Source organism: Ictalurus punctatus, chromosome 26 (genome assembly GCF_001660625.3).
Source record: "Ictalurus punctatus breed USDA103 chromosome 26, Coco_2.0, whole genome shotgun sequence".
Taxonomy (NCBI): Eukaryota; Metazoa; Chordata; class Actinopteri; order Siluriformes; family Ictaluridae; genus Ictalurus; species Ictalurus punctatus.
In genome coordinates this window covers 8917117-8942746 of record NC_030441.2, presented here as the reverse complement: position 1 = coordinate 8942746, position 25630 = coordinate 8917117, and the positions used below count along the sequence as shown (strand labels likewise).

Sequence of the window (25630 nt, the reverse complement as noted above, 5' to 3'; positions counted from 1 at the left end):
ATTGATGCCAAGTTTTATTCTTGGAATAATTATAATTATTTTGGGTAGGCATTAAGGGTGTAACTCTGCAACTGTATCTGTTTAAATATTCGTATCTGTATTTGTATCAGTATTTGGATATGAACTTGAAGTGGGTGTGACCTAAGCTGGAGGTTTTTAATGTTTTTAATGTTTTTTTGTTGTCGTTGTTTTTTTTTTTTTAAATGTACCCTACCATTGTGCCCCTAAGAACACGGGAAACACTGTTGGGAGTGTTTCCAGCAGTGTCAGAATGGTGTGTGAATTCCTCAACCTCAGCTAGAGATGTGCGGGTGACTGCTTTTAATCCCAGTTGTTATTTTTGTTCGTACCTGCCTCTGATATTTTCTAACATATTTAGTTAGTTTATTTACTTCATTGTATTTCCCAAAATATAAACAAGCTAGTAGCCTAATTTGAACCACCTGACCCTGAGTTAAAAAGGACTGGTGCGCTGTAATGTGCCAGTTATTTGAGCTCTATATCTGACAACTCACTTTCACTTGCATGGAAGTTAAAAAAAAAAAAAAGTTTGCAAGATCCCACTACAGATGCACACCTCTAGTTTTAAGCAGATGCTCTGTGAACCAACCTGAAAGGTTTTCTAAATAAAAAACAGTGCACCTCTTGTTCATATTTATATTTGTACCCATTTAAACACATTATCTTTTCATTCTGAGTAATGTCTTTATATGTTTCCCTACTAGGCAGAATGATATTTCAATTTTCTCACACACACACACACACACACACACACACACACACACACACACACACACACACACACACACACAAAACCCCCGAGCTTGAAAACTGACAAATTACTTCATCTCTTTTTGGAGATGGTTTCAAACTTGGGTCATTCCTTCTGGGGATCTTACTGGACAAGCCTGCATCAAAAGTGATTCACCCTTGGACAGCTGCTATTACTTTCAACCTTAAACATATTTCCAGTGAAAATCCTTTTTTTTTTTTAATCCCCCAACTGAATAAGGGTGTGTTTAAAATCTGCTCTCTGGCAACAATATAACTTTTATTCAGTGCGTCACCGCCTTGATATGATTTGGCTTTTTTCAGTCCCACTTACTGTACACATCAAGTTTTTGAGCTGGAAATAGGTATCCTATTGCTCACAAGGCAGCAAATTAGTGTCTGTTTAACCCCTATTGCTGACACCAGTTTTATACCAATAAGGTCTTTCCATAGAGACACAGAGATGGAGAGAGATCTATTGCATAAAACTCCTAAAGGACAGCTATAACACATGGTAGATTACTGATCTGAAGAATCTTATAGCTCTGAGAACTCATTACACAGCATGACATACTGTAAATCATGGACAGGCATCTGATCCTCACAGGACAACGCTGTGGAAATATAACTCCCATCATTTTGTTCACCTGGAATTTTCTTACAAATTCGTCTATGTGAAAATATTGCGTGCTATATCAAAGTGGTGTCCGAAACGACCTTCTTTCATTCATCTTCAAGAAGCACTTTATCCTGAGGATCTCAGGAACACTGAGCATGAGGCAGGAATACACTTGGACGGGATGCCAGTCCATCAAAGAGGAACATGCACACATTTACACAATCATTCAGTCCTGGTGGAAACTTAAAGTAGCCAGTCCGTCTACCAGCATGAACCCAGAGTGGTTCCCATGTGAAACTCTACAAAGACGGTATCCAAGCTCAAGCTCGAACCAGGGACCCTGGAGCTGTAAGGTGGCCATGCCCCCAAATTACCTTCTAAACAATTTCATTGATTGACCCTCATGGATGCCAAGATCATATCCAAAAATCTGATCTGCTTTTTAGTGTGTGTTTATTGGAATTTGGGTTTACAGGGATTAGTGTCCTCCTCCAAATAATTAGAAATGCTCCTTCATGCTTCACGAACAGTTGTTTGTTTTCTCTGCAAAATGCACGCTGAACTGGCCTCCACCCAAACCAAAAGGCAAACCTTTCCAAAAATACTTGCAAAAAAGATAGGGGGTCGATATCTGATTTAGAAAGCACAAGATCATGTGTTGGTCCCTGTTTCACTATGAATAATCTCGTGACATTTCCGGGGGACAACTGTATGGCCACTGACAGACTTTCTTTCTTTCTTTCTTTCTTTCTTTTTGTATGTGAACATTTTTTGGGCAAAGGAATACTTCCAACTACAGCCAGAATGTAGATGGGACATAGCGTACGTATGTTTTTGTTGGCTAACATCATGGGGCGATCTGCCATTTTCAAACCAGGAACATACAGAGTCTGGACTATACCTCCACACTTGTCTACTGGCCCAAGACCAACTTACTCTACATCTTAACCTTGACTATTGCAAATGAAACTGATCTCAGATAAGCATAATAGAAAAATCTGTGCCAACACCTTAAGACTCCTGCATGGAATTATTTTCTGGAAAGTAAATTGTGCTTTTATAAGATGCCATGAAGGGCACTGAAAATGTTTTCAAACGTTAAGGAATGATTTTTTTTTTTTTTTTTTTAATGGCGTGAGAGAAGCTGCCTTCCCTCGAGCAAGCAAGCTAGTTCCCTGTTTGGTGAAAGGAGCGATCCAAAAATGAGACATCAGGAGTCAAGAATGCAAGAAAAAGAAAACAGGACTCTACTCTCTCAGGAGGAACTCAGCTCATTTGCACAGATGTTCTCCCTTCCCTCCCAACAGTACAGTGAGCAGATCGTTATAGATTAGTGAACATGGGTTCTTTTTTTCCCCCACAAGTACCTGAAGTAAGACAGCAAGTTTTCAATGGAGCAGAGATGACCAAAAGAATGAGGACATCAGCACTCAGTAGACCTGAGAACCAAATATTACGGGTATTGTAGGAGGACTAACTAAACATAATACACGATGATTGATTCTTTCTTGAGAATTCAGTCCAGTCTCACAAAATTTGTAGGTATGAGAATGATTTTGTTCAATTTCATATGAAAGTAGAAAACTACAATTGCTGAAATCGCATTTTTCATTAACCTTATTGTTGAATTGCTGCAGTATATTCATACAATCATGCAACCTAGGAGTCTTCCTTAAAAATCATCAACAAAGTCTCACATTTGCCAGTGTATACCTATTCATATGACTTGGGTAAGTCATACAGAATCATCTGAAGTTTATGGATTAGGTTAGCATTCCTATCTTTTCTCAAAACTTTTTTGCCAATTCCAACATTTGTTCAAACATCTGCTTGAATTCCTACAATTTTAAAAGATCAGGTTGGATATAAGAAGCCAGTCATGCAACCAGCAGCAAGTTGCCATCCTTATATAAAAAATAATAAAAGCTACTTGTTTTTATAATAAAAGCTACTAAAATTTTGTTTTTCAATTCATATGAATGGAAGTAAGACATTACTGGTAGATAACATTCATTAGTGTCTACCAGTATTATTATTTCTTTTGGTAAATTGTTAAATAAATAGGTGCTTGGATCAAAGTTGATGTGAAATCACCTAAAACTAATGCATATTTTTCAGATGTGTTATGCATTCCAGTTCATTTCTGGACAGAACATTGTGAAATATTGTCTGTACTTGACACATGGGATGATGATGATCTTCCATCCATCTTCTATACCGCTTATCCTTCTTCAGGGTCACGGGGAAACCTGGAGCCTATCCCAGGGAGCATGGGACACAAGGCAGGGCAGGGTGCCAATCCATCGCAGGGCACAATCACATACACATTCACACTACCCATTCATACACTACACTACTAGGCTGATTGGAAATGCCAATCAGCCTACCATGCATGTCTTTGGGGGAGGAAACCGGAGTACCCGGAGGAAACTCCCGCAGCACGGGGAGAACATGCAAACTCCACACACACAGGGCCACGGTGGGAATCGAACACCCGACCCTGGAGGTGTGAGGCGAACGTGCTAACCACTAAGCCACCATGCACCCCCATCATGATGATTATTATTATTAGTAGTAGTAGTAGTAGTAGTAGTAGTAGTAGTAGTAGTAGTAGTAGTAGTAGTAGTAGTAGTAGTAGTAGTAGTAGTAGTAGTAGTAGTAGTAGTAGTAGTAGTAGTAGTAGTAGTAGTAGTAGTAGTAGTTAATTAATTTATTTGTTTATTTATTTATTTGGTGTTTTTTTATTAGTTATATTTTGGTTTGAGCCAGCCTTGTAGATCTGTAGCTTAAATAAATGTAGGTAATGTTCAGGTAATCATGCATGACACTTAAGACAGATGTTTAACCGATCAAACTCAACGTCTGGTGCAATCATTGTAAGTTTCAAACTAGACACATTCACTCCTGTGCACTGTAATTGTGTAGGCATGGATTTATGTTTTGACATGCTTTTCAGATAACTTCAACACTCCTGTCAGCCAAGAACAGGAATCTGAGGCTACAGTGGGCACAGGAACTCACTCACTGAAACTGGACAGTGGAAGTTTGGAAAAACATCGGCTGGTCCTTCTTGTCAGTTTGAACCAGTCTGGCCATTCTCCTCTGAACTCTCTCATTAACAAGATGTATTTTGTTTGTTTGTTTGTTTGTTTTTTGCACCTTGCTGTGTAAACAAATAGACTGTCGTACGTGAAAATCCAAGTAGATGAGCACTTTCTAAAATGCTAAACCAGCCCATCTGGCACCAACTACCATGCCACAGTTAAAGTCACAGAGATCACATCTTTTCTACATTCCGATAGTTGACGGCAAGATTAACTAAAGACCCTTAGACCTGTATCTTCACGATTTTATTCATTGTGCTGATGCCTCATAATTTTTTGACTGGATATTTCAATGACTAAGCAGAGGTACAGCTATTAATAAAAAATGCCTGGTGAGTGTCTACTATGATGATGGTAAATCTGAGATAAATGCTCATTTCAATATGATTTTGAATCGTAAGAGAAATCATTTTTTGAGTTATTGTGGGTTCCATATTTTTGTCTCCCTGAGAGCCAGCACCCACAGCTCAGAGCAAAAAAATAAAAAATAAATAAATCCCACATCTGACCAGCACAATCCAACCGCTTCCAGTACTCGTAATAGCTCTCCCCCGCATCACCAAACCACAAACATGATGCAGCTGCACCATAAGGGCAACAATCTGCCACATTGTGTAGTTCTTGTGTACTTGATTTGGGACCATCATTAGGACTTGCTGGAGGTCTTAATTGTTGTCGTCAGCTCATGTGGAAATAGTTAGCGGCTTTCTGCTCATCAGTTTGAGAATGGAGCTGCCAAGTGGAGGGCAGCATGGATGGTTAGCAGCTCCTGCCACATTGTTTCACTCCAAATTGAGGACTTTCAGAGTTGGCATGAGAGAGATATTATGTTAGGCACAGATGCAGAGCTGTTGTATGGATTTTCTAATGATCTGAGATTGATGATCTGTAATAATTAGATCAGGGATTCTTAGCCCTCATCCTACCAACATATTTAATATACAAGGACTACCGACTGGGGGACCCCAAGAATAAACTACTGTAATAAACAATCATCATAGAAAAAACTTACTTCTTCTTAAAACATTATTAGTGATGTAATGAATGTTCCATCCATCCATCCATCTTCTATACCGCTTATCCTTTTCAGGGTCACGGGGAACCTGGAGCCTATCCCAGGGCGCATTGGGCACAAGGCGGGGTACACCCTGGACAGGGTGCCAATGTAATGAATGTTGTCTGAGAAAAAAAATAAAGTTTATTACTATTTTAGGAAAGTTACAGTTAATTTGCATATTGTGTCAAATAAAAATATATACTTTTCTATAATACAAATTGCAGCTTTAATACAAATTGCAACAATCCACATTAGTACTTAAAAGCTTATTTACCATCTTTTGAATCTGGTATCATTTAGTTTTCAGTCATTTCAAGTAAACATTATTTGTGTTATATTTATATATGATGAAACCACCCCGGGACATCTTGAGCCCAGTATCAAATAATTTGCATACTGGCATGTGATAGGAGGAGCAAACATTTGCTACCTTCGTGTCTGTGCTTTTCCCCACACTCACACCAAGGCATGATCAGCTCTGACTGTATGTCAATCATATACATGACACACTATTTTACAGTGTTATCTTGTACAATAGAACATAAAAATTCAATCTGATGGTCATAAAACAATTTATTAAGAAATTATATATTGTATTTCTGACTTTGAACGTCATCTTACCTTAGCAAGAGAAGCATTTAGGGTCGTCATCAGAGCACATGTGTCAGCTGCACCTGTGTTGATCTCCTCCAGAATGACTGACAGAGTGCACCTACCCCCTCTGATAGTTTGTGATGCTTTAAATTATGATCCATGGGAAACATTAACTCAATAAATAGTTCCATTTATTAAAACTGCATAGGCGGAATTGAGTGATTTTGACTGGGGTCCCCCAGGACCTAATAAAAAAAAGCACTAATTAAAACAGAAACAATGAAAACAATGATATGAAGTCATTAGGAACACACTGATTGACAATGTCAAGAAAAAATGGAATGATAGAATAAAGCACCTGTGAGATAGGACAAAAAAGTACACCTCAGGGGTCTGCGGGTACCCCAGTCAGTTAGATGAGGGTTAAACTTTTTGTAGTTAGAGACACCTTCAAATTCATTGACCCCCTCAGTACAGATTTACTTTATGAACAATAACAATTGGAGGGAAAGTTAGTTGTAGTATCTCCATTATCTGTTCACACACACACACACACACACACACACACACACACACACACACACACACACACACACACACACACTCTCTCTCTCTCTCTCTCTCTCTCTCTCTCTCTCTCTCTCTCAAACAAGCCATACAATTGTGTAGATATAGCTGAAGCAAGCAATGCAGTTTGTTGTGATGACAATACGTAAGGGATTTTGCAAAGGATTGTTACGAAACTAACCTCCAACTGTGAACATGTTCATACTGCAGGCGTGTGGTGTTTTGCATTTTTAGGCTAACTGTAGGCTTCATCAACAACAAGATATCTGACCATCTTAATCCCCTCCTGCTGTGATTTCAAATGGACCAGCAATGTGTTGGTCAGATGGGCCTTAATTACTGCCGAGTTCTAAACAATCGCATAAACATGCACACAGAAGAAAGCTGTTTGACTTGCCTCTCTAAAAGTACAGTCATCTTTTTTTTGAAGCAACACAATAAGCGGGACATCTGTTTTGTGTACGCAACAAGAACTGGTGCGTGTGCAACAATGTAACATTGTGATGAAGGAAGGAGAAGAGCAACAGAGCTTGAGACAAAGCAGGAGCCATGTGACACGTCGCTCTGTTCTCTGCGATTTAGCCATAGGCATCCTAAACTAGGCCACAATCCAGACCCACACTGGTTTGGTTTATGGAAAGCCAATTCATTCTCCAGTTATGATTTCATTGGCTTGCTTGCTTTTACAGTCACGGCTTGGTATTTTCAAGCTATTATGATCGAATAAGGTGTCAATCATTTTGGAATAGGCAATGACTTTATTACTGAACATGCAGTAGGCATACCACTGGATTCCAATGGGCCAAATTATTGGCACACATGTCAAAACAATCTGTTTGTCCTATCAGTCAGTTAATTCAGTGACGAGTGGGAAGATTTATGGATTTGTCCATGGATTGATTACAGTGAAAGAGGATTTGTGGTAATAACTGCTGAAGGTTTATGGTCGATGTCATCTGCTACTACCCACAGAAATCAATGAGGGTCTTTGTTCCTTTCTCTCTCATTGCAAAATCATAAAGGCAAAGCTTTAGATACTTGCCATTGAAGGGAACTGGGTATCTGCTCCAGTGCCAAAGCCAAAATGGGAGGAACGATCTGTGGTTTATGCAGGGCATCCAGTTGTGACGGGAATTTCGAACTCAACCGCTACGTTCCAGCGAGCAACTCTAATGACATGGTTAAGCTTCCGTGGGATATTGTTAAAAGGGGAAATTCCATGCAGGAGAAAAACACTTCTTTTTTTTTTCAGAGGTAAGAGCCGGTCAAGTGTCTGCATTCACTTAATGGCAGTTTTAATTATTGTTCAGACTGCTTACATGCATGATTTGTTGCTTACAGTCTGAACAAGAGCTGGTTACAGAACAGCGTATTTGATAAGTACATTTTTAATTACGACCTAATCTGATACTTTATTTTTTTTTTTTTAGCAGTCTGTCATTAAAGCAGCATCTACGCCATATGTTCTACAGAACAGATTAATCTTGAGGATATACAGTATAAGTCAAATGTTTCCTCTCACATTTCAGTGATCCAAAATAATTCACTAAATTGCATGCACATGAATCTACCAGGGTATCCCAAAAGTCTCTATACATAGGGGTCCTCCAAAATTTTTCATACTTGGTTTATATTATATATTTTTTCAGATAGCTTTTAAGAATGCCTTTGATTCGCCTTGCAGACCAACTGAGAAGTGGATGTCCACAAACACACACTGACGAAGGCACGACCAATATGGTGGTGGCATACAGTCCCCTCCTATGTACGTATATATGGACTTTTGTGTCAGCTTTATTCTCCAACACATTACTTCAACTTATGCTTCAGTAAAATGACTAACTATGTTGATCAGTGCAGTATTTGATGCCATCTTGGGGCTGTTATATGAGGTACAAGTGATTTTTCGCGCGTGTGTGTGTGTGTGTGTGTGTTGGGGGGTTAGGTGCTGTGTGTAAATGTGCATGCATATGAATAAAAGTTTGAGCCTATGTCTTGTGATTAAACAGAATTTTCTAGATTCAATTGTATACCTGGAGGAGGCTGTAATTTTTCAGAATAATTTTAGCATGCACATGTCCAGGCATGTCCCCCGAAAGTAAACCAAAATTTTGGGAAAAACTCCCATCTGTTTTCTTGAGTAGACAAGACAACATCTCAAATATAGACACGCTATAGCAACTCCTCACCTATTCTCTAACAGATTCCTATTTCTCAGTTGTTTTGTATCAATCAATAATACTCACACTCACCAGTTAGTGGTATCTTGAACAAAATAGGAGAGGTCCTGTGACGTTTATGTTGACAAAGAAATAAAATAGTGAAGCTAAAATGGAGCTAAGGCAATGCACATCTGCCAGGCATTCGTTTATATATTCTTTTGAATTATTTTAATATCAGTCTAGTCACAGCTCTAGGGTTTGGTCTGAGCTCTGGTTAGGCTGGTCATATACTTCAAATGATGAAATACTTATCAGAAAAGAGCCTCCAGTTGATGTTATACATAAAAAAAAAAAAGCCTCTGTGTCTTTAAGCAGTATATGACGTTGAAAGACGCATACAGTGCTTTGATGTATTCACCCCCTTGAATATTTTTATATTTTGTAGTGCTGAAATCAGCACGTGAAATCAACTTAACTGGGATTTTTACCATTTGATTTACCCAATATATTGAGCTTTTGAAAGTTCTGAATATTTTTTATGTTAATTAAACAAAAATCAGACATTTGTCGGTAAGTATATGCATAAGTATTTACACCCCTGGTCAAACACCCTTGGCTGCGATTACAGCTGCAATTCTTCTGGGATACGGGTCTATCAGCTCTGCACATCTGGATCCTGCTATTTTCCCATTCGTCTTGGCAAAGTTGCTCAAACTCTGTCAGACTGGATGGAGACAATTGTTGAACAGCCCTTGAGCCAGGCCCTTAATCCTAAATTGCTCAGTTGTATAAAAAATGAGATAAATGTAAGTCACTCTGGATAAGGATGCCTGCCAAATGCCATAAATGTAAATGTAAATGTAAATTTGAATGTCTTGCCACAGGCTTTCAATTGGATTGAAGTCTGGGCTTTGACCGGATCGTTCTAACACATTCAGGTTCTTGGAACCACTAAAGTGTATCTTTGCTGGTATATTAAGGGTTGTTTTATTGAAGGTGAACCTCCCCACCAGTTTCAAGTCTCTTACAGACTGGAACAGGTTTTCTTCACCCTGTATTTTCCTCCATCCATCTAGTCCTCAACCCTGACCAGTTTCCCAGACTTCACTGATGAAAAACATCCCCTTAACATGATGCTTCGACATGCTTCACTCTGGTGACGGTGTACTCATTGTTGGGGTTCTTCCAACGCAATGCTTTGTGCCAAAGGCCAAAAAATTCAATTTTGGTCTTATCAGACCAGATAACTTGGTTCCACGTGTTTGCTGAATCATGAGTTTTGGCAAACTCCAAATGCTAATGGCTTTCTTCTCTCCTCTCTTCCATAAAGTCTATCTTTGTGGTGTGTCTTGGCTATGGTTTTACCATGAAGAGCTTCTCCCATCTGAGTTGTGGATCTCTTCAGCTCCTTCAAAGTTACCCTTGGTGTCTTGCCTGCTCCTCTGTCTAATGCCTTACTTACTCAGGCACTGGCTTGAAGTGGATGGCCTCCAGGAGTCGCAGTTCTGCCATGTTCTTAAATTTTTTTAATAATGGATTCGAGGGCACTCTAAAGGATGTTTAAAGTTTGGAATAATTTTTTTATAACCAAACCTTGACTAACAATCTTTCAAACTTTGTCCCGGATACTCATTGGTCTTAATGATACCATTTGTTTAGGTATGTTCTCTAACAAACACTAGGACCTTCCAGGAACAGGTGTATTTACGTTGAGGTCATATGACACTTTATTTGCACACTCCTTTCAACTAATTATAAGACTTCCAAACCAGGGCACCGTATGACGGGCAATTTAGCTGAACAATATATGATTTATGAAATCACTAGTAGCCAGTATAGATTAACCCTGAGATGGAACTGACATGCATAAACCTTTTAGCATTTGAACTAGCGCTTGCTGCTGCATTTTGGACTAACTGCAGAGTGTTGATGTATGTGGCATATTATCTAGCGCAATTCATGTTATTGTAATCTACAGTAATATCAGTCTGCTTTCCCTTCTGACAGTTTATTTTTAAGTAATTGTGGCTTGAGACTTTTTTGAATACCAGACAGTGTTTCCCCTCATAGTAAATGGGATTGAAGTAGAGCTGAAAGTTTAAATTATGCAATAGTATTTATGCATTATTTATCATGGATGCGCAAAAAAGCACTGAAAATTAAGTCCTAAATTAATAATAACAACATTTATTTAAGTCCTAAATTAATAATAAAATCTCATTTATGGTTTCTGTTCCTCACTGCCTATAGACATTGTTTTACGTTTGTTATTTTGATGGTACAGTATTAATTAGACATTACATATCTTATTTGCGCCACACTGTTTATCACCGCGTCTACACTGCGAGTGAGGAGCAATGTGGCCCGGTTACTAATAGATAATTTCCGTTATAATAAACAATAGAATTTACACCACAAGTGTGCAAATACAGCATATAATGACAATAAACTTGCTTTAAACTGAACCTCTTAAGAAACTCGCACCAGTTTCCCCAACCCCTTGCACACGGTGGAGCATTTTGGATATAAACATAAGTTTGTGCTCGTGCAGCACTGTCATGTGTCTGTGCGACACAAGCTCCACTTTGTAAAGTTTACAGGTTACACTCTTCTATGGTACATTTAATTTAAAATTCTCCCCTGCCTTAGAGCACTTGGGTCGCACACTTTTTCCCGCTGTCACTTGACGATTACGCCTCCGTCTGATGGTAACTGTGGTTATGAAAAATGAAAAATGGTAACATGTTGGGTATAAAAGTATCATTAACTCTGGGTATTCTGTTAAAGTTAGCGACATCGAATTATGTGCGATTGATGTCATTGGCCGTCGTCTGGGAAACGGCTTATACTTACAGTTAGTAAAAAAAACCTCGCTAGTTTTCCTTTTGAGACGATATTACCTTTCAAAAATTTATATACTAGACAGTAGAGTACATAATGCATAATGTAAGTGTATAGTAAGTCATTTGGGACACAACTTTAGTATTTACTCTCCGATGCGTGTTTGCGAAACAGAAGTAACGCAGTGAGTAAATGTAACCCGTGCCGCATGCAGACCAACTAACTGATAATGAGATTCGTTGACAAAAATGTTCATAATCCATTATTATCGGTAAATTGTTGCAGCTCTAGATTGAAAGTACTTTTAGACTAGGAATTGTACAAGGTAAAAGTATGTGTCCTATGCAGGAGTTTGAATACAGACGATGCCAAAACCATCTGTGGCCAGGAATCTAAGAGAGCATAATTGTTTGCTCTCTGGGTGGGAAAGATGGCATTCGCCTCTGTTTTGCAAATCACAGTGATGCTAAGCAATCACATGCATCTGTGAGCTCTTATACACAGATGACAGCAGTTAGCATTCTATAGCTAACATGTTCAGCTGCCCTGTACCTTTGTATTAATCATTTTAAATCATGTGGTGGCTTCAGATGTCTTGGCACAAACAACTGTTAGCTTTCACTCTCCCTGGTTGGTGATAGTCACACAGTCGGACAGACTAGCTAGTAGATAGCAATTGCCGAATTTGGAGAAAAAAAATGGAATAAAATAAAATAGGAAACTCATTCACTCTCTTTCAGTAACTGTCTTATCCTTTTCAGGATTGGGGTTGATTGGGTGTTAATTTAAGTAACCACAATCCATCCATGTGCTTCCAAATTTGTGATTCAAAACACAAACAGGTGTTAAAAAAATAACATCAAATAATAATAAATAAAGTAAATAAATAATCTTGTAGGAACTCGTCTGCTTGTTAGGATTTTGGACTATATAGACTTTGGACACTAGATGGCGGCATTCTGCCTTTGTGTTTTCTTCTAGGCTATTTATGCCCTCCCTTTTCTCTGTTCATTGCTCAGTCATTGTTTTCCTCATGTGTATACCTAGCCACCGCCTTTTTCCTTTGTTACTAAGTGCTTTATCTTTTGCGGCCTGCCTTGTTGTATTCATCTGAACCAGTGTTCCATCACCTTCTTGCTCCAGGCATGCATCTTCCCTTCTCACTGGTCAAAGACTGCATACATGATCCTCACCATGAACGCTCTATCCTGGGCCACAGCCATTTGGGAGGTGCAGGCTTTGGGGGTGTTGCTGAGTATGCCAATGCTTCCTAACCACTGAGCCAGTGGAACCAAGCACTGATTACGGCATTCCAGAATGGACTCTCAGACCCCATCAATGATACACAACACTTCAGGTCCACTTGCCCAGGGTTATTGGGAGTTTATCAAGTCCCTCCCCAGTACCATGACCTGAAGGAGGTGTTAAACACGAAGTTGATGCCGAGTCTCTCTCTTCACCACTCCTACAACTGCTCCATTGACCTGCTTGTGGGCACTAAACCCCCGACAGACTGGGTAGGCTATGTTCTTCAATAGATTTCAGTTTACCCACTCCTACTTTCCCGGTTCCAAGATCCTCAAACTGGCTGCCCTTGACAGGCTGTTTCAACCACCAGAGCTAACCCAAGACCCCGAGTTCATTGTCCTTAGTTGCAACATTGTAGCCCCAGTTAGCTGGTGAATTGGTGACACACGGCGACATACGGCGCATGTGGCAGGGCATTCAGGCAATCAGCAACTACAGGACATCACCCGCCTGTGACAGTGATACCTCCCTTCCAGATGCGCTGAACAACTTCTACACACGGTTTGAGGCACAGAATGACGTGGCAGCGAGGAAGACCACCCCTCCTCCCAACGATCAGGTGCTGTGTCTAACCACGGCTGATGTGAGGAAAACTGCAGAGTCAACCCAGGGAAGGCTGCTGGACCAGACAACATTCCTGGCAGAGTGCTCAGAGGATGTGCAGATCAGCTAGCAGATGTTTTCACTGACATCTTCAACATCTCCTTGAGCAGAGCCATTCGTTCCAACGTGCTTCAAGGCTACCACCATCGTCCCCGTGCTGAAGAAGTCTCCTGTGTCCTGCCTCAATGACTACCATCCCGTGGCACTCACATCCATCATCATGAAGTCCTTCGAGAGGCTCGTCATGAGGCACATCAAGACCCTGCTGCCCCACACACTGGACCTGCTGCAGTTTGCGCATCGGACCAACCGCTCAACAGATGATGCCATCGCCACCACCCTACATGTGGCCCTCACCCACCTGGACAAAAAGAACACCTAAGTTCGAATGCTGTTCATAGACTTCAGTTCAGCATTCAACACAATCATTCCTCAGCACTTGATTGGAAAGCTGAACCTACTGGCCCTGAACACTTCCCTCTGCAACTGGATCCTGGACTTCTTGACTGGGAGACCTCAATCAGTCCTGATCGGGAACATCTCCAGCACCACCACGCTGAGCACTGGCGCCCCCCAGGGCACTTGAAATTGAACTTGAACTTGAACTGATACGGTCGTTCAACAGGGTCAGTGGGGAGAGCCAGAACCAGGATGTCCTCCTAACCAACTTTTTGACCCTGCTTCAGGACGTGCCCAGGTACTGCAATGGGGTCATGCCTCGCTAGTCATCCAGATGCAACACGGACCTGGACTTCATCAAGAAGCACTTTTAGTAGCACAGCATAGAAACAGATACATAGGGTTTTGTTGCTGCTTGTACCACCTGTGCCCAGAGCAAAGATCCCCAACAACATCTTGAGGGAATACTCCATCCACTATCCATGCCCAAACGACCATGGTCCCACATATTGCTACACTTCATAACAAGACTATCCACCTTTCAAGGTCATTCTGTCATTCTAGTGATAATTGATAGATTCTCCAAGGCATTCCTGTCCAGGGTCATCAACCCTTACACTACCTCATATCACGGTGTACTGCACCTGTTTTTACCTTGAAATTTACTTTAAGACACAGGTTCTGTCAACCTTGTTTATAGGTTGTACACTGTTCAGCTATAACATTAAAACCACTGACAGGTGGGATGAATAGCATTGATTATCTCATTATAATGGCACCTGTAAAGGGGTGGGATATATTAGGCAGCAAGTGACAGTCAACAGTCAGTCTTGAAGTTGATGTTTTGGAAGCAGGAGAAATGGGCAAGCATAAGGAGCTGAGTGACTTTGACAAATTGTGATGGCTAGATGATTGGGTCAGAGCATCTCCAATATGGCAGGTCTTGTAGGGTGTTCCCAGTATGCAGTGGTAAGTACCTACCAAAATTTGTAAAAGGAAGGATAACTAGTGAGCCAGTGACAGGGTCATGGGCTGCCCAAGTCTCATTGATGGGTGTGGGGATCAAAGGCTAGTCCATCTGCTCCGATCCAACAGAAGAGCTACTGTAGCACAAATTGCTGAACAAATTAATGCTGGGTATGTAAGAAAGGTGTCAGTAGACAGTGCATTGTAACTTGTTGTGTATGAGGTTGCATAGCCACAGACCGGTCAAAGAGTGTCCACTGCTGAAAGTGCCTACAATGGGCATTTGAGCATCAGAACTGGACCATGGACCAACGGATGAAGTTGGCCTGGTCTGATGAATCACGTTTTCTTTTACATCACATGGGTGGCCAGGTGCATGTGCGTTGCTTACCGCTTTCAGTAATGGTTTAAATCACATGACAAAAAAGTTCAAGCTGTGGACTTTGATGCAAAAGGGGGACCTACACAATATGAGGCAGATGGTTTTAATACTATGGCTAATTGGAGTAAATGCAGGTAAAAATAAATAAATAAAAAACCCCCACAAAACTGGCAGTTGCTCATAGTGAAATCACACTGAACACTTGGTCTTAGGTCTCATATTTAATAATTTTGTTAAACTATTTTATTTTGAAAATTTTGAACTACTTTGTGTTCATGTTCTTATTGTAACCGCATGTTACAACAATGTGTTTCTGGTGCACCCCTCAAGCAAGTGTTTCGAGTGAATTCGGTCCCTCACTGCTGAGAGTTTATTGCTCTATAAAGCACAGTTTATATAGTAACGAGTGAGTGAAAGCACAGTTTCAAGCAGAGCTTTGGTTTCCTGTTTTCCACTTCCTGGTTTTCAACCGTTCCTGTTTCTTGTTTCTCTGCTTCATTTTTGCTTTGAACTCACCCCATTGAGTGTTGGTCACACCTCCCTCTGGTTATCAGTCTCGTTGTGTCTCATTAAAGCCCATTTGGCAAAATATTTACTTTTGCTTTTTTGTGTTGTGTTGGCTAAGTTTCACATGTATATATGTTGCGTCTAAATCTCATGCTTCCCTGGTGTTCAAGCTTCCAGTTTATTTCCTCCTTTTCTAGATGCTGTTTTCTGTTTCCTGGTTGTTGTTTTGCCATTTCCTTTCAGCCTATTTGGACAATAATGAATTTCCATACAATTACATTTTTTCTTGTATGTGATCTTATTCTTGCACAAGATGCATCCAACTGTATTAGTCACAGCATGGGACGAAATGAAAACTTGCATTCTCATTTATTTTTTATGAGACTTGCTGAAAAAAAAAAAATGAAAAAGACAAATAAAAAAAATAAAAAAATTACATAAAATACCAAGGCAAGCTTCACAGCAAATATCAGACCATACAAAAAGCATTTTCTGCGTGAAATACAAATGATTCCTTATTACAATCCTAATATTGAAATAAAAACATACCTCATATTTGGGTCATGGATTACAAAATCATGACGTGATTACTTACCAATTTAAAATCGCTAATTAAGATTTCTCCCATGATGATAACACTATTCGTAAAGCTCACAAATCAAATCAGCATGATAGCGCTGTGGTAGAAAGGCAAAGTGCGGTGACTAAAATTCTGACTGAATTTGCATTATGGCTAAAAACCTGTTTTTATCTTGTGACAGAATAAAAAATATGGTGTAAAATCAACCTTCAAAACAAATGGCAGGACCTTTGGAGTCTTCTCTCTCAAATAGTAACCGCTATTAACTCCCAAATGGATTAGAAGATATATAGAATGCAATGAAATTAAATGGGGGGGGGGGGGGGGGGGGGGGGGGGTTGGCATGTTAGTATTATGGTCAATTCACAGGCCTGATTAATAGGAGCAATTCCCAGGCCTGCTTAAGAGTTGGCTTAAGTCTAAGTTATGTCAAGTTATACTCTATTTCTACATGGTGAAAATTACTCATACTCCGGCTGGGGTTATGGAACTGCTTAAGTTGGTTTTCTGGGCTCCACACTTTATGAAGTTGGCACTTTATGAAGTTTATGAAGTTGGCGGATTCTTACAGCTCATATCGCGCAAGGAAACTCAAGGTCAGAATTGTTTGCTACTGTGACGTGACTGTTTTAGGCAAATTCGTGTGCAACTCTCTGAATAGCACTTAACTCCGTAGTTACCTCTGAGACCTGAATACTGTTGTGCTTAACTCAAATCTGAATACGGCAATTCATAAAAATAAATTTTTATTTAAGGTAATAAGAATGATGTTTAGCATCGAAACGGGAGCTGGATTGAGCTGAACAAAGTAAGCGGTTTAAACGTTTGAAGCAGTTATCCTAACCCATGCTAACATTTTTTTTCCCTTTTCATTGGAATTTTGTGTACGTCTAGATACATCACTGCTGACTTAAAACAAAAGGAACATCTCAAAGTGATTTACCTAAGCATGTCTGTATCTGGATACTACATTGTTCTGTTTATCTGTATCTGCTTAGCGTCAACAAGGTTTGTAAGGTCTAAGGGGGAAAAATGAGATGTGACGGCTTACTGTATAAAGAACAGTACAGTGTGCAAAATGGATCAATACAAATAAATAACGCTCATTTCACTCCACCAAGAGCCAATGACACTGCACTTGCTCACAATATACAATAATGGACAATTTGCTTTCAAATTGACTGATAAAAGACTGTACATACAGAGAAAGATCTAAAGGATCTAAAAAAAAAGAAAATGAGTAGGGAATTAAAAAGGAGTTCAGCTTTTCATTCTGGCTGAAATATGTGTAATGTAGTGAGTAGCAAATGAATTTGACACGGATGACACATGAAACGGATTTTAAAACGAGTGCTACAGTTTCAAGGGGTAAATTTTGGTCTGTGGGATTCATAGAAATTCTGATTAGTTTGAGTGATTTAGATTTTGTTGGATTAAATATGAATCGAAACATTTTCAAAAAATAAAATAAATAAAAACAGTGACTGCTAATCCCTTTCTCTCATCCATCACATTAAACAATGGACCAGACATTTTCATATGAATGAATTCCAGTCGATTTGCTATTGTGAAAGTTGTCATTTTTTGTACTCAAAAAACTGAAGTTTTTGAAATTTGTAAAATGTAATGAATCTGAGGTCCTAGTGCTATTTTTTTAGAGAGAGAGAGAGAGAGTGAGAGAGAGATTATAAAACATGACACCATTTTGTAACTATTTAAATAAACAAACAAACAAAAAAAGAGTAAGGGTGCAAGAGATGCCAAAGCATATCTAAATTGTGTTGAGCTTTTTCTCATCCTGAGCCACAGGATGCAACTGGAATCAACCTATAAAAGTTTATTACTATTATTCGAACATACTGCTGAATTCGCAAAATGTAGTTCTGCTCTTAGGCAGGTTGTAAGAGGCAGCTTGCAAAGACACAATTCATTTTAGAATGTTTTAAAACAAGCTTAAAAACAAATCCATCTGAGGAACATGTACCTTCTTTAAGTGCTGTGGAAATAAAAGGTGGATACCAAATGCTAGCATTTGACAAGAGTTCTTAGAGAATTTCTTCTCGAGAGTGACAGTCGCTGCAGAAACTTAAAAAAATCATGTAGTTTGGAACAGTGTACATAGAAAAACACAGGACAAAGTCATAACATTGCATCATCAGAGACTATTCAGTAGCTAGCTAACAGCCTGTGTGGTAGTCGGTTAATTAATGGTTAGCGTACAAGTCAACACACACACTACAAGCTTGGCAGAGGACAACTTTTATATGTTAAACTAATTTAAAATATAAAAAATAAATGTATGCTTTATTTAATTACACAATCATTGTAAACTTGCCATTAAAATTGTCGTACTCTTGCAGTGCATTATGGGAAAACACAGTTCGACAAATCTTGTAAGAATGGGTTCTATGTGTTCTCACATTTGAGATGTGAGAGTTCTAGTAAGCGCACGAATTAGACATATTTTAGCATTTGGGCCAGAGAGGAACATGTGGCCCAAATATTAATGGCCATTTTTGAAATGCTACTGAATTTCACTCATGCGTTATTCATTCAGAGGCTTACATGTCCTTAATTAATACAAAATGGCATTTCACTGTCCTGGTATCCTTATAGCGTTGGAGGTAAGAACAAATAATTTTGTATACATCTGATTTAGCAGCTTTTTTGGCAATATTCTTATGGTGTATATACAAAAAAGGAGCTGAGCCTGTAAAGTTTGACCCCATGTCATACCATTCAGTGCAAAAATTGAACAATTGTTTTTTTTTGTTGTTTTTTTTTTTTTTTTAAAGGAAAACTTGTAAGCAGACACACACAGCAGTTACGCAATAATTTGAGTATAGTGTATTGTTCAATTTGTCCGTATAAAAGTGTCAATGATTTAATGATCTGACAGTTTAGCTTTAGGTTTGTTTGGTAATTAATGTACCTGGTTTAGAGCCTATAATGCTGGATTCCCGTGTGAAGCTAAAAACAGAACGTGAGGAAAAGGCTCTGAGCCATTGGGTTTTAGAAGTGGATCTAGCAAGCAAACATTAATTTTTTTGGGAATGGAACCGATCCCACACCAATTGCACTGTCAGTTGATGATCTGTGGTTTGCTGACTGGAATCTTCCTCAGCTGGAGGAATACTTGCACCTCTTTTAGTTTCCACGGTGCCACTCGGTTCCCCCTACTGCCACAACTGCCTGCAGAGTATAATGAGGAGCTTAGCCCCAAAACCAGTCTGTACATAACACATATAAGGCAGTGGCTTCTGTATATAAACACACTGAACTGCTTAAGTTGGCATCACACCAGTGTCTCAGGTAGCGTATCAGCATTGTCTGAAGACAGCAGCTGCCAGATGTGCCATCTGTCCCTCTGCCAGTCTTGCCACTCTGGGCTCGTGGGCACCAGTGTGCCCGCTGGTGAGGATGAGTTCTGGTTGCCGGTCTTCCCGAGCTGCTGGGGGTGCTGCTGAGACTGTGACACGACAGAATTGGACGAAACTATTGAAGGTGTTAATCTTGAGTGTCTGTAAGGTGGTGGAGGAGGACGTGCTTCATTCTTGTTGGTCGGTTTGGGGCAAAGGGTGGGGCTAGGTGCGCTGTGGCGGCTGCTCACTGGAAGGTCCTCTGAGCTGCTGGATTCCAATTGGCCATTGGGTTTAAGGTTCAGGTTGAGGCATGCATGAGTCACTGTGGTGCCTTGTGGGAAATCCGGTTTACTTACAGTGGGTGGAGTCCGATCATCAATTCCATCCCTGGAGCTGCGGGAGCTTCCGTCTGATATGTTGCCACAGGAACCTGGAACAACAAACCAACAGCCATCTTTTTAAAAACCGTACTCAAATTCACTTCCGACATGTTTTCAATGTTGGACTTGATTCACTTCCAAACAAAAAAACCCCGTCCCAATCCTGAGCACACGCTTCGTCATCCGCGAGCATGTGAAGAGTTCTCATATGTAAATGTAAGGAATGGTACATGATGGGCTGTTCAGTTATTATCCCATTATTTTCCAATAGCACTGTGTTTTATTTGGATCAAAAACTGTTTCTTTATGTTTACACTTTTGTCTTATTGCCATTTGGCCACATGTTAATCTCTTTCATTCTTCTTCAGAAACCACTTTATCCTGCTCAGGGTTGTAGAGGTTCCAGAGTCTATCCCGGGAACACTGTGCGCATGGCAGAACTACACCCTGGATGGGATGCCTGTCCATCATACGCTATTTAAGTGATTCATCTTAAAGTGTTTTACTCAGTAATTACTGTGAATTCTTCAGTATCCACAGTAAAATGAATAGGAAAAGTATGTTGTTACGAGAGTGGGGAATGTCTGGACCACTCCAAGGAGTTTAGGGAATTAATAATCCTTTCAACTGTCCACAAACTCTCTCTAAATCTTAAAGGCTTTTTATGTAGTCTTTAGCAAGCTGTATTTTACATAGTGGCATAAACCATATGAGGCCACGCTTCTCAAAAAGTCTCTGCTGTCTGTGTCTGCAGTTCATGATCTCTTCACCAGTTTTATTTCATACTGAAATCATTTTTCCATCATTCAGTGTTTTCCATGGTCTAAACTTGGAAGATTCTTTTTCTTTGCTAAGTTTCATCTCAGGCTTTTTTTTTTCTTACAGTTCATCAAACTTGATTTTGACACTCCTAATGCTTTAGCTATGTTTCTGATCGATTTATTTTGGGTTTTCGGTTTCCAGAGAGCCGCCTTTAGTCCTTGTTTTGAGATGCAACAGGCTCCATATGCCACATCTGGGAATAATTCCTTTTTAGTCCTGAACATTAAATAATTATGCATTGGCTCACAGATACACAAGAAACAACTGAGCAGCCAACTGTCCAATTACGTCTGATTTCCTAAAATGGGAAAATGTGTAAGGCGCTGTACACTGCCATATATGAATGTATATAAGCATAAATTAAAGATAAAAGTTCTAATACAGTCGGACATCACCAAAAGTCAAATAAATTGGATTAATTATAAACAGTATTTTTACTATTAGAATGTTATCCTCAGTTAAATAAAGGTTGATCCTGAGGGCAGAGTTTCACATGTTCTGCCCCGTGTGTGTGGGTTTCCTTTGGGTTCTTCCATTTTCTCCTACATTCCAAAAACATGACGGGGGATTGGCAATGTTGAGCTGCCCCATATGTGAACGAGTGTGTGTGCCCTGAGATGGACTGGCGTCCAAGCCAGGGTGAATTCCCACATCTTGCTCAGTGTTCTGGAGATCCACTCCAACTCTGAGCAGGATAAAAAGCTTACTGAAGACTGAATGAAAGAAAGAGCCTGGGATAGAATCTTACCAGTGCTTCAGATTGTTATTATATTTAGCATAATCGATTTAGTATAATAGAACTGGAGTCATTTTTGGTATAGTACCTGTATAGGGTTGTTCTTGCAATCCTGGCTTCAGTGTTGTGTGCCACGCACCCCAAATGTTAGCATGCTCCTCTGAAATAAAGAATAATGTATTAAACATTATATCAGACGTGCCTTGTAATGGTTTCGGGGATTGATGTGTATATTTCAATACATATTTGTTCATATTGCTAACGATTCTTTTGAGGAAGAAAAAAAAAAAAAAAAGAAATCTAAAGAAATGTCCGGGGATGTTTTTGCTGAGGCTTTACAAAGCTATTTTATCTCACCCTTGGCTGGGGACCAGATATTTGAAACCGTGTCCCTGCTGCGTCCTGTCACTTGTCCCACCAGACTGTACTGTTCAGGGACGCAGAAAAGTCGCTCCGTGCTGAGGACTCGTCCGGAATGGACTTCGCTGTCTTTCGCCAGGTCTCCCCCTCTCCTCTCAGACAGCACGGGAGAGTTGTTGTCATAGGGAGAGACTTCACCACTGGACGCCTTGTTGGAGTCGCTGGACGATCTGCACTCACTCAGAGAGAGTGATGCCTCAGAATTTAACAAATCAGGACTTCTGAAGGAGAAAGATGCAAAGACGGTGTCACAATAATGTAGGTGGCACGAGCTAGGGCAGCTGTGGATCAGCTGGTAGAGCGGGTTGTCCACTAATCGTAGAGTTGGCGGTTCGATCCCCAGCCCATGTGACTCCACATACTGAAGTGTCCTTGGGCAAGACACTGAACCCCAAGTTGCTCCCGATGGCAAGCTAGCGCCTTGCATGGCAGATCAGCTACCACTGGTGTGTGAGTGTGAATGGGTGAATGAGACACAGTGTAAAGCGCTATATAAGTGCAGACCATTTCCATTTATGTAACTCATAACTGGAGTATAATGTCATAGTATGTACAGTATGTATGCAGCACCTGCATTGTTGAATCATTGTGAATCTTTTGCTTTACTTGAGAAAAACGTGCCATTTTGAAATACAGAAAAGATAACTAGAACAACGAACTCAAGGCATTTAATATGCCACTTTTCTATGCAATTTGCTGCAAGGATCTTTTATATCTTATGTTCAGTTGATTTTATTACTGCCAACTTGATCTTCATTTTATTTATTCTTTTGTATGTTTTCATTTCATATTGCTTACACATTTATGCAAATGTTCTCTTCCAAAAGCTACACTATAGAGAGTATGCAAACAAGTTGGAAGCAGTTAGAAAGGAAATTGGAAGGTAAAGGAAATGGAAAAACTTTTTGCTCCAATATCCGTTTGGTGTTAAATTCCAATATTTGTTCATGTTGCTACTAAATGTACTGTTGGTATATAATAAAAATTCTATGTCTTCTTTTGTCTTAATGTTATGGAAATTTTTGCCTGCAAATGTATACCCCGTTCTATAAATGAGACATCAGTAGGATTATTCCCTGTATAAAAAGGACTGAACGAGTAAATGAAAGCCTCCTGTAAGTAATTATAAGACAGCACTGATGAAGCCTGTTTATTATTTTGGCTGCAATGCTAGCTCTTGCCCAGCAGAGGGCGATACATAGCCATACACTTACATTCGCAATATGGATGTCACATGGTCCTTTCTAGTGAAAAATATGGCCAAGCTGTTTACATTTTCTCGTATTTTACGTTTCAGGATGACTTACTGTGAGGCCTTGCGTCGTAAGAGGTAGTCCACCACGTCAGGATCTGTCTCCAGCAAGCTCATCAGCACCTCATTCTGCAAGTCTGCAGACACCTGCACATAAACGCAACGTTTAACCTTTTAATATCCCGGCTTTTATTACTCAGTAGTAGTCAACATTATGAATTATTTTATGACTACAGGGAGGTAATAGCGTATGCAATTAGCAGGGTCAGAAATTTAATTGTAAAACCCTTGGAGTTTAGGTTTAATAAAGCTTTCCCAAAGCATTAATGCAAGCTATATGTACACACGCATATGTCCTACAGTTTCAGTGGAATGTGAATATATCTATAGGAAAAATGACATCCGGTTCTTCATCCCTTACATTCCACAAAAGTTCTTCTCAGCTTTAAAGAGCTGAATATGTAAAAGAGAGAACGGAGATTTAATCTTTAAAGCCTTCTGGCACCAGCTAAAACCCCCTACCATTTACAGGTGGCTCCTGCTGGGCCTTTCATTTAAATCTCTCCTTTCAGTATGAAATCAGGCCTGAAATTCATGCCAAACACACCCAACACTTCTACATGGCTCTTCTAGTGTCTCATAAAGGTTTTAAGCCGACTGGTTTCGATGGCCTGGGGTTCAAAACCCCATTAAAAAGATAGGAGGAATGAATGAAATAAGGTAACTGTGGGTAATAAACACTTGTGCAATGCATGTACAAAGAGTAACTTGAGAGTGTGTGAGCTCTGTGGTGTGTCTCAGTGTGTACAGTCTGTGCGTATAATCATCCATCTGTCTCATTTTATTCTGCTGCATTCAGAGTTGTCAGCTTAAGTGCTAAAGATAAATCAAAAGTTATGCTGGGAAATGTATCCGTATTCAGACTTGCGCTTGACTGAGTAGGGGTATACCCCCGGTGTCCTGGCGGAAATCCCCCATTGGTCCTTCTTTATCATGGCCCCCTAATAACCCCCCATCTCTGAATTGGCTACATCACTCTCTCCTCTCCACTAATAGTTGGTGTGTGGTGGTCGTTCTTGTGCACTATGGCTGACGTCGCATCATCCAGGTGGATGCTAGACACATGTGGTGGTTCAGGAGACCCCCCCCCCCCCCCCCCCCCCCCCCATACTATGTAAAGCGCTTTAAGTGTCCAGAAAAGCACTATATAAATGTAACTAACCATCTAACTAACTGTATTTTCTAGTTGGTCCAGATTGTTGTTTCAGCCTTAATAATGAACGTTTCCACCATAATAAATAAACGGTAACTATATGCATGCAGTTCACGCTGCCAAGGTTGTCGGGTTTTGTGTAGAGCGCTTTTAAGCAATTACTTTTGATAATGCACGGTGGCTTAGTGGTTAGCACGTTTGCCTCACACTTCCAGGGTTGGGGGTTCGACTCCCACCGTGGCCCTGTGTGTGCGGAGTTTGCATGTTCTCCCCGTGCTGTGGGGGTTTCCTCTGGGTACTCTGGTTTCCTCCCCCAGTCAAAAGACATGCATGGTAGGCTGATTGGCATGTCCGTAGTGTATGAATGGGTGTGTGAGTGTGTATGTGATTGTGCCCTGCGATGGATTGGCACCCTGTCCAGGGTGTACCCCGCCTTGTGCCCCACGCTCCCTGAGATAGGCTCCAGGTTCCCCCGCGACCCTGAAAAGGATAAGCGGTATAGAAGATGGATGGATGGAATAATGCACTGCAACACAATGCAGCACAAAACAAGACGAATAAAAAACAAATTCACACCATTCTATTGTAAAATGCTCCAGCGATGGCCTACAGAGCATCTGTTACTTTTTGCACACTTTTCTGGCCCCAAGCTTCAGAATCTTGTAAGCTATATGCGCACACAAGTGCACTTTCAAGCACTGTAATTTGCCGAGCTTTTCAGAGCAGAATTCACAGCATTCCCACCTTTACAAATAAAGTTTACTAGGAGTTTTGTTTAAAGCAGTTACTGGCAAGGAAACGTGTCTGCCAATTGGTCAAATGACAATTGAACATCGGATGCCATCACCTGATACCGCAGTAGTATACAGCAACCAAGAAAGGAAACTGTTTTGTATCGACAGCACCAGAAAGCTTCAAGCTTAGAGAGGTGGGGTCTTGCAGCATGTGTGTGCACCATTTCATCGCACATATGTATACATATGTA

General features: G+C 40.2%; 1 protein-coding gene across 3 annotated transcripts in view; it reads right to left on the bottom strand.

The window, feature by feature from the left end:
* Positions 1 to 16230: 16230 nt before the first annotated feature.
* LOC108258843 (rho GTPase-activating protein 6) overlaps positions 16231 to 25630 on the bottom strand; it is a 137332-nt gene continuing 127932 nt past the window's right edge. For 2 of the 3 annotated variants that reach the window (XM_017457784.3, XM_017457789.3), the window contains exons 10-13: positions 23488 to 23579; positions 22118 to 22401; positions 21849 to 21920; positions 16231 to 20252 (exon numbers count right to left, since the gene is read on the bottom strand). In XM_017457784.3, coding sequence (XP_017313273.1) covers positions 19756 to 20252; positions 21849 to 21920; positions 22118 to 22401; positions 23488 to 23579 — 945 coding nt within the window. In that variant the 3' untranslated portion in view covers positions 16231 to 19755. The remainder of the gene's footprint in view (positions 20253 to 21848; positions 21921 to 22117; positions 22402 to 23487; positions 23580 to 25630) is intronic. The other variant, XM_017457785.3, reaches the window with a different exon arrangement.